At 35.7% G+C, this 17,173-nt stretch overlaps 1 protein-coding gene across 1 annotated transcript; it reads left to right on the forward strand.

Annotated features, from left to right (window-relative positions):
• Positions 1-4,081: 4,081 nt before the first annotated feature.
• NTS (neurotensin) lies at positions 4,082-12,832 on the forward strand. The gene is made up of 3 exons (XM_010143624.1): positions 4,082-4,140; positions 10,214-10,438; positions 12,459-12,832. Exons 1-3 carry the CDS (start codon positions 4,093-4,095, stop codon positions 12,603-12,605), a joined length of 420 nt encoding a protein of 139 aa, XP_010141926.1. The 5' UTR covers positions 4,082-4,092; the 3' UTR covers positions 12,606-12,832.
• Positions 12,833-17,173: the final 4,341 nt, after the last annotated feature.

Here is a 17,173-nt window from a genome sequence, read left to right on the forward strand (position 1 = left end):
CGGTAGGCAGCGAGCTGCTCCCGGAGCATTGAGAGGGAACTAAAGGGAGGAGAAGTCGCTTCGGGCTGCCGCGGCTATACCCAATAGGCGCCAAGGAGCTGGCCGGGATAACGGGCTCTGGCCAGCATAATTTTTTGTATCGCTCCCATAACTTTCTGCCTTCACACAAATCATTCCTTCTCACAGCATCCATACCATGTCAGTTAGTGTAGGCTAGTCGCTAAGTCAGAGTAGACCATCTGCTTGATTATGCTTCCTTATTTGTGATTTATTGAATGCCATCTATTCCCAAACTTTCACAGAAACTGTAATTTCTGCAACTCATATGAATAGCTGTGGTAATCCAAATCGACATGAGCATATATGCACTTCAATCACTTCTTAGTGACAGAAATACAATTTTAGTATTCTGGGAAAAAATTGCTGGCAACTGCTCTGAAATTATGACAAAAATGCTGAATCAGATACAGATTACTCAGTAGGAGGGTTGATGTAAATGCATTTCTACTCCAAGAACAATTGCTTTCGAAATCTGGGGGAAAAAAAAAAAAGGAAAGAACCAAATATTAAAAGGCATTGCCTGCTCCTTTGGAAAATGGAATATCTAAGTGTGTGTCATTTATGTCCTAAGTTTATGATGAAAACTAGGTGTAGTGGAGATTAAACAGGTGTACATACAGAAACATGAAGCAGAACAGGCTTCAAAATCCAATCTTAACTAACTTGCAAATTACTATAATCTTTAACACCACAAAATTTAAAGACTAGATGTTCAAGTAGCTTCATCTTTTGGCTTCAACATTCAGGAGAACTTAGAATTCCTATTTTTCATTTTAGATAGAAGTTTCCAATTTGTATTCTCCTGCAGAAGAAAAATGTAACACATGTAATACCTGCATTTTATCACAATCATTCTGTGTATTACAAAGAACTGGGATTTTAGTGACAAGGCTTAATATTTATTATTTTCTCCTTATACATTTGAAGCTTTTTAAACAAATATTGACTAGTATTTTCAGTGAGGCAGTTTCAAATTCAACTGTTTGTAGAGCCTGAATGAAAGCCCACTAAAATAAAAAAATTCAGTGGATATTAAAATAGACTCATTTAAAAAAACCCCAGAAACAAAACAGTATGTGTAACTGACATGATGGTTTATTTACTTGAAAATTTGAAATAATATTTAAATGAGAAATACCATGGAGAAGCTTGTGTGGAGGAGCCAATCATTTTTTAACTAACATGGACAGCTACATCATAGAGAAAATAATCATGCATTTTAATATTCTTTTGAAAATGTTCATCCTCAGGGGAAAGTGTATACCTGTAGAATATAACTATTCCTGTGGAATGTGAATATACTCATAGAAGCTATATATTTCTTGTCAATGAGAAGACATCAAGAGGACATCAAGCTGTGTGAACTTCCCTCTGATTTGAACAATAATATGTAATCAGACTTTTTATACATTGCTCACTGACAGTCTGCTCTTTTTATGCCTGTGTTCCTCATGTGTCTCTTTCACTCCTGAATTACCTGGATTTGCTCCCTTTTCCTCCTCCCAGACTTGCTTTATTCTTCATTCGAGGAATCTTGACCAGCCTCCTAAATAATGTCCTCCAGACTTCCTTTTTCAATTAAATTGTTGCTATATACCTACCTATCTTCTTCCTCTTTCAATATCAATGGCATGGAAACGATCTTCCATCCTCTGTAAAGTATGAAAAACAGGTGCTAACCAGACACAAGTGCTTTCATTGTCTTCAGCTGGTATGACCCAGGACACCACAAATCATGATGCTGTCACATGTGTGCTGCCTACCCATTCACAGAAGCTGCTGCTGTCATTAGTAGAAATTCAGCTGAGGTGATCCTGTGAAGCCAGCAGCACTTTGGCTAATGGTAAAATGGTTAAGAGATTAGGTAACACTGATAACCAGTAGTGCTGGGAGGGCTAAAAGGCATTAGGTTGGATATTAGTTGCTAGTGATTTGCTGTAATATTAATGTACTAACAGTCTTATTTATTATTTTCAATAACAACTTCAATGCAAGAAGTAAGAATGAACGAATGTACTGTGCTGGTAATGCAGAAGTGAACAGGAGCATCACTATAGAGGAAGATCGGCATAACACATAGGAGGTTTTGATGACAAGAGAAATAAAAATGAGAAGCAGTGCAACAGTGCAATATGCAAGTTAGGAGATAATATAGGTTCCTATTAAAAGCTCCTTTTAACAGAAGCACAAATGTCTAAGAAGATAAAAGACTTGGTCATATTATCTGACCTCTTTTTTTCTTATGAGATACTAAAGTTTTTCAGCTATGAAAGGCAAACAAACAAAAAAAAAGTGTAAGAGAGTTGTGTCCTGTGGCAATAAGGTAGATAAGTACTGAGGCTTCTCATCCAAACTGTGCTAAGCTGTGCTGTCTTGAGATCCCACGAAGCACAGCAGAGGGCCGCTTTGATGAACTGGGAAACACAAGGCTGTTACAAGACAGGAGAACCGATGAGAGTCTAATAGCTCTGGGCAGAGCCTTTCAGAGAAATTTATGGGATTTCTAGGGTAATGGTTTATGTCCAATAAAAAGCACTGTGATCTAGCATTTCTTTGCTAACCACTGTGTAAGCATGCCATAAAAAATCTAAGCTGGGAAGGGCTGTGATTGCTCTCCAAAAATGCATGAGTTGGGTAAATGTTACAAATAGAGAGGTATCATTTATAGAGAAGGAAATTATATACAAACCATTACAAAATTTGTAATTAGAAATAAATCAGGCTTGGAATTAGAAGAAGGTGAACACCACTGATACTTTGGAAGAATTCTCCAAGAAGGAACACAATGGTGGTGGTGGTGGTGAGATCTTGTTATTAAGATTGAATATGATTGACTTTTAAGAGCATTATAATGGTTGGATTCCTGTGCCAGCAGAAATCTATGACAGATGAGCACATATTTGTATAAAAGGTCCCTTAAAGTCTCACATTTTGTGAAAGGTAGTGGCACAACATGGTAATGATCTCTAAAATGAAGAAATAGGCAGAATCTATCCACAGATTCTGTGATAAGGTGTTACATGCAAACAGCATTGGTCATTTTAGTGAAAGTGAAACATAAATTATATGAATATGGAATAGATTTTGCTTTAGTTTGGTTTTAAATATAAGTAAGTGTATTGTTTGGCTTTGGACTGCTGGTATTCCAGGAAAGCTAAAAGCCATGTGGAACTCTGTTTCGTCTGAAAGCTTAACAGATTTCCGAGCATATCTCATATCTGAGCTGTGATTGCTGCTAAATTTTCAAGGCACCACAGATTTTCCTTGTGATTCTGCACAGCATAAAGCAGAAAAGTTTGTGGCTGTTTTCTCTTTTTGTGGCAATTTTTACCCTATTCACCAAATCTCAGGTCTTACAAGTTTGCTGAGCTATCAAAGGTCAATTAAGTTAGTAAACAAATAAGACTTACAGTCAAAATAATTTCTTTTGATATATGCATTGTCATATATATCACAAATTGGGCAAGCTGGTCATCTCAATTCCTTCATATCAGTAAAAATATTCTTAAACCAAGAATAATCAAGACTAAATCTTGTCAAGTAGTCATAAATACCTTTCCCCTAAATACTTAGCTGCTACTTAAATAAATATTCTTTGAAAATAAATATCCAAAATCCTCTGCCAGAGTAAATAGAGCTGACAGATAGTGATTATTGAAAATCATACTGATTTTGAATGAAGAATACTGCAGCAGATTTGTTTATTGAAAAAGCTGCAAATTACTGGGCCTGTCTACCAGGGAACTGAGATTAAGGTATCATTCCATTCACTTCAATAAACTTGATAGTGTTTAAAAAAGGTAGTGAATGCCCATTGTAACATAACATTGCTGTTACCAGAAGACTCCCTACAGTCGCTGTAGATCACTTTGCTGTGTTTTTATCTAAGATGTTTGTTTATTTGGGTTTTGTTTCTTTGTTTTTCAAAATTCATTCATATATCTAAATTTTGAATGCTACATTGAAATGTTCATGATTTATGATGAAATAATAAACATATGTTTCTGTTTATTTCCAGATTCAGAAGAGGAAATGAAAGCATTAGAAGCAGATTTATTGACCAATATGTACACATCAAAGGTAATTCTTTTTCTCTCTTTTAGCTGACGGGTAGGGAGCAAATGAATTCTCATTACAAACCCAGAAATCTTTGCACAAAATAATAACCTATAGTAGGACCAAAAAGTTCAGTGCTAGACATTAATTTGTTGCAAGATTTTCTCCTGTTCAAAGGAAATTTAAAGGTGGTGATGTGACACACTAAAAGTGCTCCTCACTCACAACACTAGTACTTCCATTAAACTGTCAAAACTGTGTTATGTGCAGAGATGTAAATTTATGTAAGGAAGTGTGTTTCGAATAGGATTATGCCTGATGAAAGCTAATTAACCTTGAGTCAAATCTGTAAGTGCTGTATTTATGCAGAACTATACCTATATGCATATAAAATTAAGACAGTTGTAAAGCAAAAACTGTTAATACATATCCTGATTTTGGTTAGTAATTTAATGTAGTGTTAGCTCTATAACATGGGGACATGACTGTGAAAATATTAATCTGATAAACAACATTTCCTTGACAAGTTGCCAGACTGTGAGTGATATATATGTTATTTTATACAAATAGACAAAAATTTAGTACCAGTCTCAAACTGACAAGGTGAATCAGCAAGTGTTGCACAGATTTATTGAACAGGCTGATAGACTAACACTTTCTCAACACTGTTTTTTATCGTGAATGATCTAAGAGATATCTACCTCTAATTGATCTTCAGCAACGTATTAAAGAACAAACCCTGAAATGTGAGCTTAAGACTGACTGTTGAAATTCTTTGTTCTAATGAAGTTCAAGCAGTGCTTAAATTCAATGGAAAATAAAATAAGAAATGAAAAATGAAAAATTTCCCCTAAAAAAAGAATTTCATAAACCAATGACTAGTTGGGGGTTACAGACAAAACCTGCTTGGAAGACTACAATATTTACATACAATGTATTCGCTTATATGTGAGCTTTTTCATGGGATCGTTTGAATAGACTAGAAATAGAAATGAAGCCAGAAAATAGATTGTTTTGACCTGGTCTGGCAGTTCTTACATTCCCATGTTTTTTACTGGCACCTTAGATGCCAAATAATGCTCTTTTCCACTTACTTCTCTAAGGTACAGGAAGATTTAATAGATATTCTTTTCCTGAGACATATTTAAATGTAGGATGCTGACAAAAATAGTTCTTCCTCTGTGGCAAATCATAGCGTGCCCTGGGAGAAAACCCTGCAGCAGTTGGTATTTCTGCTACTGAATTCAGCGGGACTGTGAGCCTAATTTTCACTTCCGTCTTTTCCTCCCTCTCCACACAGAGCACAACCTCAGATAACTAAAAATGTGCAAATATAGTGCACCAGTTGATAATGTAATGATGTTTGACATAATACTGTCAAATAACAGTATTATGTCAAATGACATAATATTGTCTAATGACACCTGAAGTTGACACCTGAAGCAGTAGATGCATGATGGAGACCTTGCTTTAATTCTGTGTTATACTGCCTTAAATCACCATCTAAAATTCATTAGTTTAGTGTATATTGTCTCTTGATGTCAAAGTAAGGCATGGTGGACCCACTAAAAAGTGTGCATAAATGCTTCTACAAGAGACATACCACTATTGCATTCATTACTGAAACGATTAAATATTTGTATTGATTTCTGTTGTCCTCTGCTAGCTTTTAACCCTCATTAGAACAAATGTGTGGTTCTGGCGTGAGAGACAAATCTGAGGATGATGTGTAATAACTGCGATGTGGTTCCAGTTGAGCGCAATTACTGTTAAATTGCATTAACCGTCTTTGACACTGACTTGGTAATAAGCAGCAAGGGAAATCCAGACAATTTAAATAGCATTAAGATGGAGAAAAAAAAAAGAAAAAAAGAAAAAAGAAAAAAAGAACCTGTTTATGAAAGCTGAAATCTAAAAATGCAACAAAGTGGATTATCAGTTTTGGTTCTAGCATTGGGCAAAAAAAAAAAGCTTTCTAAGTAGGCACTTGTGAAGTATAGTATCAAGACTACAGCTGAGGTTTAAGGGCATACCTTTTCTAACATTCTTTAGTCTATCCAGTGCTTTGGAAAGAGTTACCACAAGCTTTTGACTTCACAGACTGCTGTCCAGTGTCTACTGGCCCTTTTCAAACTGCCCTTTCAAGTCATTTGTAGGCTGAATCACTCTCTATTTTTGAAAATGTTTCCATGCTTGTTACAACCTGTCTTCAACATGTAGTACAGTTTATCACCCGTTCCTGTTCTTACATCTCAAGATACAGGGATCAAACAAATCCCAAAAATGGTTTATCTGTCTTTTCTGAGATAAAATTCGAAGAGCCATTTGGAAGATCTGGTAAGACAGCACAACCCCAAGTGTCACAGATATGTGGATGGTTATCTGCTGTCTCTCTTCTATATCAAATACATAGTTCTATTCCCAGCTCCTAAATACTTGCCTGAAACCATTATTTGCATGAAGAATGTCCTGAATTCAAGCAAGATTGAGACAGTGTTAGTTAAAGAAAAAAAAAAAGTGTTTTATTGAATTATATGTCTTTACTAGAATATACTCCACATTCGGGATCCCTGCTTACATTAATTTTCTGACATTTTGGGCCCTCTGAGCTTCCTGCTATTCTAGGATGGCTGTTGCTCACTGCCTGTGCCCAGACATTTTGTCCTCCTTATCAGAGGCAAATGAAGTTGCAACTGTCTAGGATTACTGACTTCCTGACTCAGTCATTAGCATACACTGTGGAAGAACTTCCACTGTAACAAAACTTAATACCATATCTGCTTAAAGAGAGAAGGCATTTTTGTTATTTCTGTGGTTACATTCTGAACAAAACTGAACTACTGTTCCAAAAAGGAATCATAGAGATCCTTGGGTTTTACTTGGTTATGAATTTATTTTTCATCTGCTTTCACTAGTTAAATATAAGAATATAAAAAGCAGAGAACTGAACTTTCTTTTTATTAAAAAAAGATAGCATTTGGCAGGTATGCATTGTAACCTGAGAAGTGTCTTAAACAATTTATCAGAGGTACCATTCAACCAGATATGGAAAGAAAAAGATATCATAGAAGACATAACTTGGGATTCTCTTTAATCTTCTGTAGGACAAGCCTGTTGTCAAAGAAGGAAATATTCTGAAACTCATTTCAGTTTCTTAAACGACTTAAAATTCTCTTTCAAGAAATATGAAGTGTGGGAAACCATATATCTGAGTCTTATTTCAGATGCATGTTCAACAATGAAAATGCATAGATTATATTCACTTCAGCATTAATGACTTGTAAATTCTGCTTCGTACCTCAGTTTCTCTTGTTCCTTCAGATCACTCCCAGATATCTTTCAAGTTAATCTTAAAAAAAATTGTTCCATCTTGGCAGATATGTGTTCCTTGGTTTCTTGTGTAGCTGTTGCCCAAAACATGTTTTGAGCAACTGTAGATGGTATTGCTTAAACCTGAGCGGAAAGTATATCACATGCTGGAAATGTACCTGAACATTTGGGTGATGGTAATCCTAAACTATGTTTTCATATATTTCTTTAGGATAACATCTCAGGGATTTCCCATAACCTATAAAACAAAACTGTCTGATTGTAATGATTTCTGTAATAGTGGAGTAGAAAAGTAATGTGACCACTCTGTTCAGTGACTGCACATGACCTGGAGAGCTCCATGTTCAGTTAAAAAAAAATTTAATTCCTGACTGAAGTTCTTAATGCTTTAATAGTCTCATTTTTTTTGAGCTGGCAGCATTGTAAGCCAGAAGCAGATACCCAAGTAAAAATGCTTCGTGGTGATATATGTGTGGTATTAATAGAAATTAGACTCCCTTAACAAACGGAGTATGTTTGCAGACAGCTCTGCAAAATGTTTTCCCCTAACCTCATAAGTAGCAGTTAAGACCATTTTCACCTATCAAAGTCTGCTGTGTAAGTAAGTGGAAAGTTCCTTTAAACATAGACATGCATCAGACTAACATAAGGTAGTAACTTTAGATCAAAAAGATTCTATGAATTATGCATGAAGGCATAAAGAATTTCCCTATCCTTTCCTTTTCTCTTTTGTTTCCATCCACTGAAAATTTTTTTTCCCTTTTTTTAACTCAGAACTTTCACTTGCTCACATTGCACTGACCATCGATTTTATTCCTCACTGCAATTTAGCTATTGTAGTGCTAGCTCACATTTCTTTCATATACCCAGGTGAGAGAAGTGCGCTAGCAAACCTTCCTCATTTGTTATGGAAAGCTCCACATTTTTGTATTTCACAAATATTTTAAAACAGACTAAAGAAGATTTTGAAATTGCAGTGGACACTCGCTCCTTTTGCTAGTTTAACTTTTGTTAAATAAATGAGACATTCTGCAAAGAGGTTAATTTTTATTTTGAACCTTGCAAATCTTTTCAAATAATTCAGCAGACTAATTAAGGCACCTAGATGAGCTCAAAGTAAACAATGCAGAATCAATTTCAAGCTTCTGAATAAGATTTGAGATTTGTTTTCTTCTTAGCCTCAAAAGAAAATAATCTGGGGTTATTTTTTTTTTCCCTAAGCACTGTCAGAAATCAACACACAGTGGTTTTATTAAAGGGCTAAATTATTCTCATTTTGAAAGACATACATATATCAGAAGTAATGATTATGGCCAAAACGGATATTTTTTGTAACTAATGCTAATAGTGATGCCAGTTTTTCTTGTTTCTTCCTTATCCCTCTCCATTTTCTTTCTTTTCCCTCAAGAAACAGTGAAGTGTGGTGCATATGCATCAATGTTGTGTACAATGCCCCTTCGTTAGGAAGGTGCTTTCAAGGAAAAACAGATTATGTGATTACCCAATGTTCAGCTAAGTAAGCACTGCATCCACACTCTTAATTAATGCTGTCAGTATGTAAAAGGCAATGTCTGTGCTAATGCAATACCTATATTTAACTTTGTACATACAGGAAAAGAAGCAACTGCATTGTATTTCACAGGCAAATTGTAATCCTAATGTGCACAGCAAGGAAGCCCTTGCCAGTAATAAATATGAATTTGCTATTTGGCTTTTGATTAGAGATTGCTATGTCACCAGTTCTAATTTAAGGAAACTAATTTCTATACTTACCACTAAAAAGAATACAATTTGAAAGAAATAATTAATAGTGGGAGAACCAAGAAAGCAGTAAAGACTGAGGTAGGAATTAGGTGTTTCAATTACTTTTTTTCTGTTGATAATCAAAACTGTAGAAGACTACTGCCACAATCTCTTGGAAAAAGCAGTACAATTAGAAAAGTAAAAATTATTTTTCTCAACATTTTTTAAAAGGTTTTAAAAGTTAAATGGCTCCTAAATAATGCAAGATACTGGAGCAAGCAAAATTTGAGACAAATCATGGTGAAATGTTTCTATTTCTGTCTTTCTGTAACTTCTCTGAACAGGTCCATTATGGACCACCTATGGTCTAAGTTTTTCAGTCCAATTACCAAATCAGAAATACATTGTTTGCACAATTCTGTTTCATCTTTGCTCCATCTTCATCTAAGCCTGTAGACCTTTGATTCGCATTGCCGAGGCTCCTGAACTTCAGGGGCTTACAGGTTCCATAGCTTCAGACCCAAGCTCGTCAGACAGCTTTCTCCGAAGCAGGGACTCTGTTCCTTTTTTTCAGTGAATTTTGAAAAGCCTGGTATGTGTTGTGAACTGTGCAGGAGCGTCTAGTTAACCACAGGCATCCACCTTGGATTACAGTACTGGGAATTTATCCAGTGGGTTTGAATCATTGTCTTGATTTACACCTGTGAATTTATATTATATTAATTTCCATCTTGGTTTTTGTTTGCACCTGTGCAAAATTACTACGAAATGCTACCATTCTCGTTTGGTAGCAGTTTAGTTTTTTACCTGGGGGTTAAAGCTGTGGGGAAGCAGACTTGGTGTGTTTAATAAATGAGCTGTCCTAATTTCACCACTCTCTAATTACTGTCTAAAAGCTGAGCAGATGAAAAGTCCTTCAAATACAGAAACTTCTTCCTACCAAAATGTTTGAATGTCACACGTTATTAGTAAAAAAGAAAACAAACATTGCAACGTGTTAAATAGTGGCTATTTGTATTTTCAGATGAACAGAGCAAAACTTCCTTACTGGAAAATGACCCTGCTAAATGTCTGCAATCTTGTCAACAACATAAACAACCAAGTTGGGGAAACAGTAGAGGTAGATGAAGAGGATCTTGTTTCAGGAAGACAGTTTCCTGCTGCTCTGGATGGCTTCAGCTTGGAAGCAGTGCTGACAGTATATCAACTTGAAAAACTTTGCCACAGCAGAGCCTTTCAGCATTGGGAGGTAAAACAGTCACAAATTCACATTTCAACTGCTATTAAACTCCCAGGCTGTTTGTAGTGATGTTTTAAAATCCACATCCACATGATTCCCGTCACACTGACTGAGCTTTCTTTCCCTTTTTTATATTTTCTAAAACCTCTAAGGTGCCTCTTATTGAAAGAGTTGTGAATGAATACAGTTTCTAATGAGGTGAATGTCTGTTTTTTATAACAACCCATGGATAAATGAGAACTATTCTTAACTACATACTTCCTCCACTCTCCATAGCCATTTCAAGGAACCAAACAAACACAGAAAAATGAGCTGTATGCCAGAATAGAAAATCAGTACCTGCTTAACAGATGTGATATTTCTGCAGATTTGCTGAGGCATGACTAAATGTAGGCAGAGTTTATGAAAACCTTTTTAAGGCCCTAAGACAAACTGGATTCAGGATGCATGGACATATGCCTGTGTGTACATGTAATTTTATCAGGTGTTCTAGGCTTTTTATTATTGCTAGGAAACCAGTAGCAAGGGAAGTCTTGCTTTTTGCTTCTCCACACCTAAAGAGGGCCCTGGACTGGATGTTGTGATTATATGATAGAGCTCACTATAAACAGTGATCATTTATAGTCCATTTGTGATATTTATCTTAGTGCAGTGTTCGCACAGAGGCACACTGGACATGATCCACTTGCATGGTTATATATTACACTAAAAGCTGCTTTGCTTAGTGGAAAAGGTATCTCAGTGTCTCCACCCACTTTTCAGTAAACCCAGTTTCTTCAGCCTTCATCACAGGTTCATGGACAATCTGGTTGAATCTTGATTCTCTTTTGTTTGCTAAGTCAGAGCTCTGTGTTTGCAGGCTTACTGTCAATCCTTCACATTAGCTGGAATGGTCCATACAGAAGACTGTAACATCTTTGAGAATCAGTTTTTTGAGGAACTACCATAGAACTGACTATATGCAATAGCCCACGTGACTTAATCACAGTTCATTACTTTGCAGTTGCATCACCTCTTGTGGTGATTTGGAATCATCACTTCTAACAGTACTGCATGCGAAATTGAAAAAAAAAATCAAATCCCTTTCTCAGCTTATAAGGAACATGCTTATGCAGTGCAGATGTTTATAAGACATAGTAAAAGAAGAAAGGATAAAGCCAGAGGGAGGAGGATTGAAGAAAGCTTGAAATAAACAGTTTATGTAACGAAAGAAGTTCTCGTGATCTTATTCATCCAGGATTGACTCCAAAGTCTGCTGAAACCATGAGAGTCTTTCCATTCATTTGAACAGAATTAAGATGAGCACTCATTTATTAAGTAATTGAGTAACAGAGTTTGATTGCTTATGAAAATACTGAAGTGAGTATAAAAATGTTTTGCCTTTAATGCTTTTCAGCCAGATAGCAGGACTGTACTTGACCATGGAAGAATGTGGTAAGAAAATGGATAAAATTTTACAGATAAAGCCAGAATGAATCTGAACAAAACACTTTAAAAATTCCAATTAAAACTCAAACCAAGAAAAACTGAATGAAACATCTTTGCCTTTCTTGTGCCTTATTTCATTTCTTTTTTTTTTTTTAATACATTTTGATTTTTTAGCTGTAGGAAATTGCATATAAAAATGTTACTCAAAAGCTGAAACCAGCCAGGAGTAGGTGTTTTAGGAGGGTGTTTAGCTTTAAATGTGTGATTACAGAGGGGACAATCATCAGGAAGTTTTCAGTCAACTTGAGTTTTAGTCCAAGGAGGACATACCAGCTTTTCTCTCTTGTCAAAAACTATTATCTCATTTGTTTCAGTGAAATTTAAATACCACCTCTGTAGGTTTCAGCTCATCTTAAGCCTGATCTTAGTTTTCGGCTGATTTTTTCCCTTGCTTTTCTTTTTTTAAACCTGGAACTATTATGGTAAAGATTTTTCCTGGTGACAGATGTTAAAATAAAGTTTTATAAAACTTTCTCGGAATTTATTATCTCCGTTACCAACAAAAAGCTGATAACATTGTGTCTCTTCTTACATCCTACAGTTACTTCAGCAAGATACTTTTGATCTAGAGAACTCAAGCCAAGACAAGGAAATAATGAAAAGAAAAAATCCCTATATTCTGAAACGGCAGCTACATGTGAATAAAGCTAGAAGACCATACATACTGAAGAGAAGTTCATATTACTGATGCAACAGAAGAAAACAATGTATATTTAGTTTGTAGGTAACTGTGTGTTATGGTTATCTTATTTAAATCTAAAATCATTCTTGTGTGAGCATACATTATGGAAGAATCATCAAGATGATAACATAACTGTGTCTTTTTTGCAATTGCTGTTTCTTGATTGTGATTTTTTCCTACTTGAGATTAATTGAACCAATACATTTGCAAATAAATCTAGTTTCTAAGCATGATGTATTGTACAAAACTGAGATTTCAACATATTGTAGTCTTTTCCTATTTTATAAAGCACACTGACATACATCAAGTAAATTAATATTGTCCATAAACCCTACTGAGAAACTTACAACTTCTAAATGCAACATCTCAAACATATATATGCTTGCAAATTTTTATATAATACACTAGTCAGAACTGCCACAATATTTTATGTATTGGCCAGTTTAATTTATTAGGTATTAAGCATGAGGAAGAAAGGAAATACCATTGGCTAACTATGAAACAGTAGTTTCAAAATTTGTATTTTAAATAGCCTGCTTGTAAATTAATTTGAAGTTCTTAACTCCTAACTTGCCACTGAACAGTCATAATTTCAGAAAACAATACATAAATGAGACTTTAACAAAGTACGCTAGTGACAGCAAACCCAGATGTGCTTCAGAGTCCTGTGTATCACTGAGTAAATAAGGAAAACAGTTTATTAAATCGCTAGAAGATTTTACAGTGTTTACCTAATCTAAGAATGCTCAAGAAAAAAAAAAAAAAAAACAAAAAATAAAAGCTGATTCATGCTTCTGTGTTGTCACTGTTAAAGTCAAACTAGTAATCCAGTTTTATGAGAAACTTGGGAGAAATATTCAAAAGAAGAATTAAAATTAGAACACCTTAAACTTAGAAGTAGAAGGCATTTCCTTTCCCTTCCTCTGAAAATTTGTAATAATAACAGGCACTTTCCAGGGTTAAAGACAGTGTCAGAAGTTGATGGAGAGGGAAGTTCCAGCATGGAAAAGATTGTTTTCAAGCCATAAGGAATCAAGCATCACTTGAAACTTAGAAGTTTTCCAGCTCTGTGTTTGTAATGTGTACATGAGACTAGGGATATCAATGATTTTGGGGTCCAGGCTGGAGGAAAACAGTCTGAAAGAAACGGGTGTCACAACAACAGTCAAAGTACAGGAGTCGTCCAGGACCCATGGTGCTCAGACCAGGAGGCAAAAAATGGGACAGACGTTGCTTTTGAAATACTACCTGTTTTCAGTTTGAGGTGTTTCCTCAAAGCAATGCTATTCCAATAAAATGCCAAACACTCAGAGTATTTCCAGATCCTCTCACAAGTCAGATTTTCTATCAATTATTATTAATTATATACAGGGGTATGTGTAGAAAAAGACATACCCATACCAACAGTTTTACCAACATTATTACTTGGAGAGGATTTTTTTTACAATAGAATGTATTTTCACTCTATTACAGCTAATTATATTTCCTTTTTCACTGCAAATTTCATTAATACGTTTGTTTATTCAATGGTCATTAATGCATGCACTCCCAAGATATAACTGAACATGCAGTAATTACTATAATAATCATTACAACTTGAATGCAGCAAAGCGCTTAAGCACATTTAGTCTTGATGTTTTAAATGCTTAATGTGCTTAAGGACTTCACTTAAATAAGTTTCTAGTATATGCATACCCTTTAATTTTTTTAAAAAACTGTTGTGGAATTAGACTGGAGGCACAGTATGCTCTCAAGTGGCTAAGAAACATCCCTCTTCCCAACAAATCTACAAGCTCCCTAGTCCTGTTATGGACACTTTGCATTCTAAATTACCTGTTGGTCTGAAATAACAGAGTTTGTTCAAAAATTCACAGCAGGCAATATATGAGGAAGAAAAAAAAAAAAGAAACTCCATGGAAAACACAGAAGAATAAGACAAAGAAATAGGTTGCCATGATATTTTTCTCTGATGCTCAGTGTAAGAGTATAAGAGTTAAAAAAAACCCCAAACCATAGGGTAAGATAATGTGGTTGTCATCTGATAGAGAATGTTAAAATTTTCGAAAACAAAAGCACTCTTTCATGTTTAATTTTCGAGATGATTTAGATATTCAGGGTGATGGCAGAGGATCTCAAATGATGATGATTAAGTGTTCCATCATCATCTAGTGCTCCATGCTCAAGAGGGGCTTACCCTGTGACTGTGTACTTGTTCCTTGCAGTGCAGGTTTAACAGATTAGCCAGACTGACTGTTTGAAAATGGCTTAAAATAACCCATTTCTTTTCAGCATGCTGTGAATCCACACGTGGCCAGCTACTGGAGGAGGCAGAGCTTAGCAGGAGGCAGCTTGTTCAGTTGTTACTTAGGTTCTGATTGGAGGTGTTCAGGGAGCTGTCAGAAGAACGTCATCTAGAGTGAGAGACAGTCCTAACTAAATGAGGAAACAACATCCGTAACTGTAACATGGTTAGTGAAGATACAAAAGCCAATATTGGCCTTTCAGCTTATTGGTCACTGGTGAAAAGCTGGCGTAGCAGCATTAAAGCGTTAAACAACACTCTTAAACCATACAATAAAGCCAGAGCTGTAAAGGAGTATTTTGTTTTCTGAAGGACCTTTGTTTTCCTGAAATCTCCTGGCACTTCTAGCTGTTGCTACCTTCTGATGACCTCACTGCTGTGGAGCTGCAGCCTTTCTTTAGTCCTCCTTTTTCGATGGTAACAAAAAAAAAAAATAAGCAGGCTTACGCATATTTGTCTATTTCACACGTTCTTTCAGTAGGATCCTCAGGGTGTCTGCCTTGGCTCTAGCTGTGCATTGCCTGCAAAACCATTGCTGTATTTGCAGCAGCAGCAGGTGCTGGATGAATGCCAGGGGAGGCCCTCATAATGTGTAAAGTTTTGTAAATTCAGGCAGGTTTGTTTTTTCTTTTCTTTTTTCTGCAGCTCATAAAAGCCTTAAATTTAAAAATGTTTTGAAGGCCATTGACTCAGATTGTTACCTTGGCTTAAAGAACTGCCTCTTTAGAAAACAATTTTGTATGAGAAAAGGAGGACATAAGAGAAATTAATAATTTTATCATATCTGAAACATATATTTGTAAGTTTTTCTTTAAAAGAAACATTATAAAATAACAGTTGCTATTCTCAAGGTTAAATGTGATAAGTCTTCAGCTTTTTTGAGTCTTGCTTATGGTATATTATAAACTTTCCTGTTTTCTGTCTCTTTTATTGTAAGTCTAAGCATTGTTCTCTGTTTTAGGAAAGAGTTTAATGGCTTTGGTGTAAACAGAGTGGATGAAATGTGGCGTTTGCAGATTAAAAGAGATTTAATTTTGCAATGTGTGATTGTGGCTATGCCTCATACCCTACTTTTAACTAACAGACAATGGAAACATTAAAATTTGGTCTGGATCTTTATACTTTTACCCCAAGATTAGTTTGCACTGTGTGGTATCAAATTGAAGATGTAAGCCACTACTATAATACTTAAGTGTAGAAAGGTGCAAAGAGAAGCAAGTTCTTCTGAAATGCCCTAAGGTTCCAGACTGGTCATTGATGATCTCCACATCCAAAATATTGGACTGACTGAAGGCAGTCGTAAAACAAGAGTTGCAGAGGACCTGTAAAATGAAGTATCCTGACTTCTGTGACATCATGATAGAGTCAGAACTTGTACCTTTATGTCCAGGAAGCAAAGAAAGTGGAGAGAGAGGTTGATCTTCAGAAGTAACCTGAGGAATGAGATTTTCATTGCTACCAAATTCAAGCATTCAGAAGTTGTGAGCGAGGCTGCAAAAACCTGCAAATAAATTAAAAAATCGATAAATACATACATAAATAGCACAGACATTAAATAAAGTAATAAATAGATGTAAAATCATTCATATTTCCTTCCATTTACTGGACCGCCAGGGAGCATCTGAATAACATTTTTAAGCTTTGTCAATAGAGCTTTTTTTTTTAATTTAGAAGAGCTAATACATATTTGTTTTTGTCATTGCTACTGAATGGACATTCCTAACCAATCTCTTGAATCCAGGAGGTGTCACATTGAGACACGAAATCACAATGTTGATGATCAAATTTCAAACCCTGTTAGATCCAGGATACTTGGATGGGTCTGAAAAGCCCAATAATCAGACAGTGGACTAGAAAGAGCTTTGTGGTACTTCATCAGCAGACAATCTTTGGCTGGCCAAATGACTCCTCTGAGGTGGCAATAAAGGAAATGGCCTGGGAGCCATCCAGAAACTTTTGGAGAGATATTAGTTATTAAGAAACTTAAAGCCTTCAGAAGCTGTTAGTTGCTCAACTAACACTTGTTTTTTCCAAGTAGATGAGAGCATGAGGTGTCTCAGGACACTCCTCACATACCCTCATACAGAAGGAAAAGAAGGGACTACACATAACTTGAGTTGAATTACCAAGGAATAGCATTTGTCTGTTTGAGCTCCCAGTGGGTCACATAACAGTGTGTAACATCTCAAAAGTTACAGTGCAGTATTAGTCTGGAACCATTCTCTACTTTACTGTTGAAGTTCAGTTGTAGGAATCTTTTTCAAGATGTGTT

Source organism: Buceros rhinoceros, unplaced genomic scaffold (assembly GCF_000710305.1).
Source record: "Buceros rhinoceros silvestris isolate BGI_N320 unplaced genomic scaffold, ASM71030v1 scaffold8079, whole genome shotgun sequence".
NCBI classification, from domain to species: Eukaryota; Metazoa; Chordata; class Aves; order Bucerotiformes; family Bucerotidae; genus Buceros; species Buceros rhinoceros.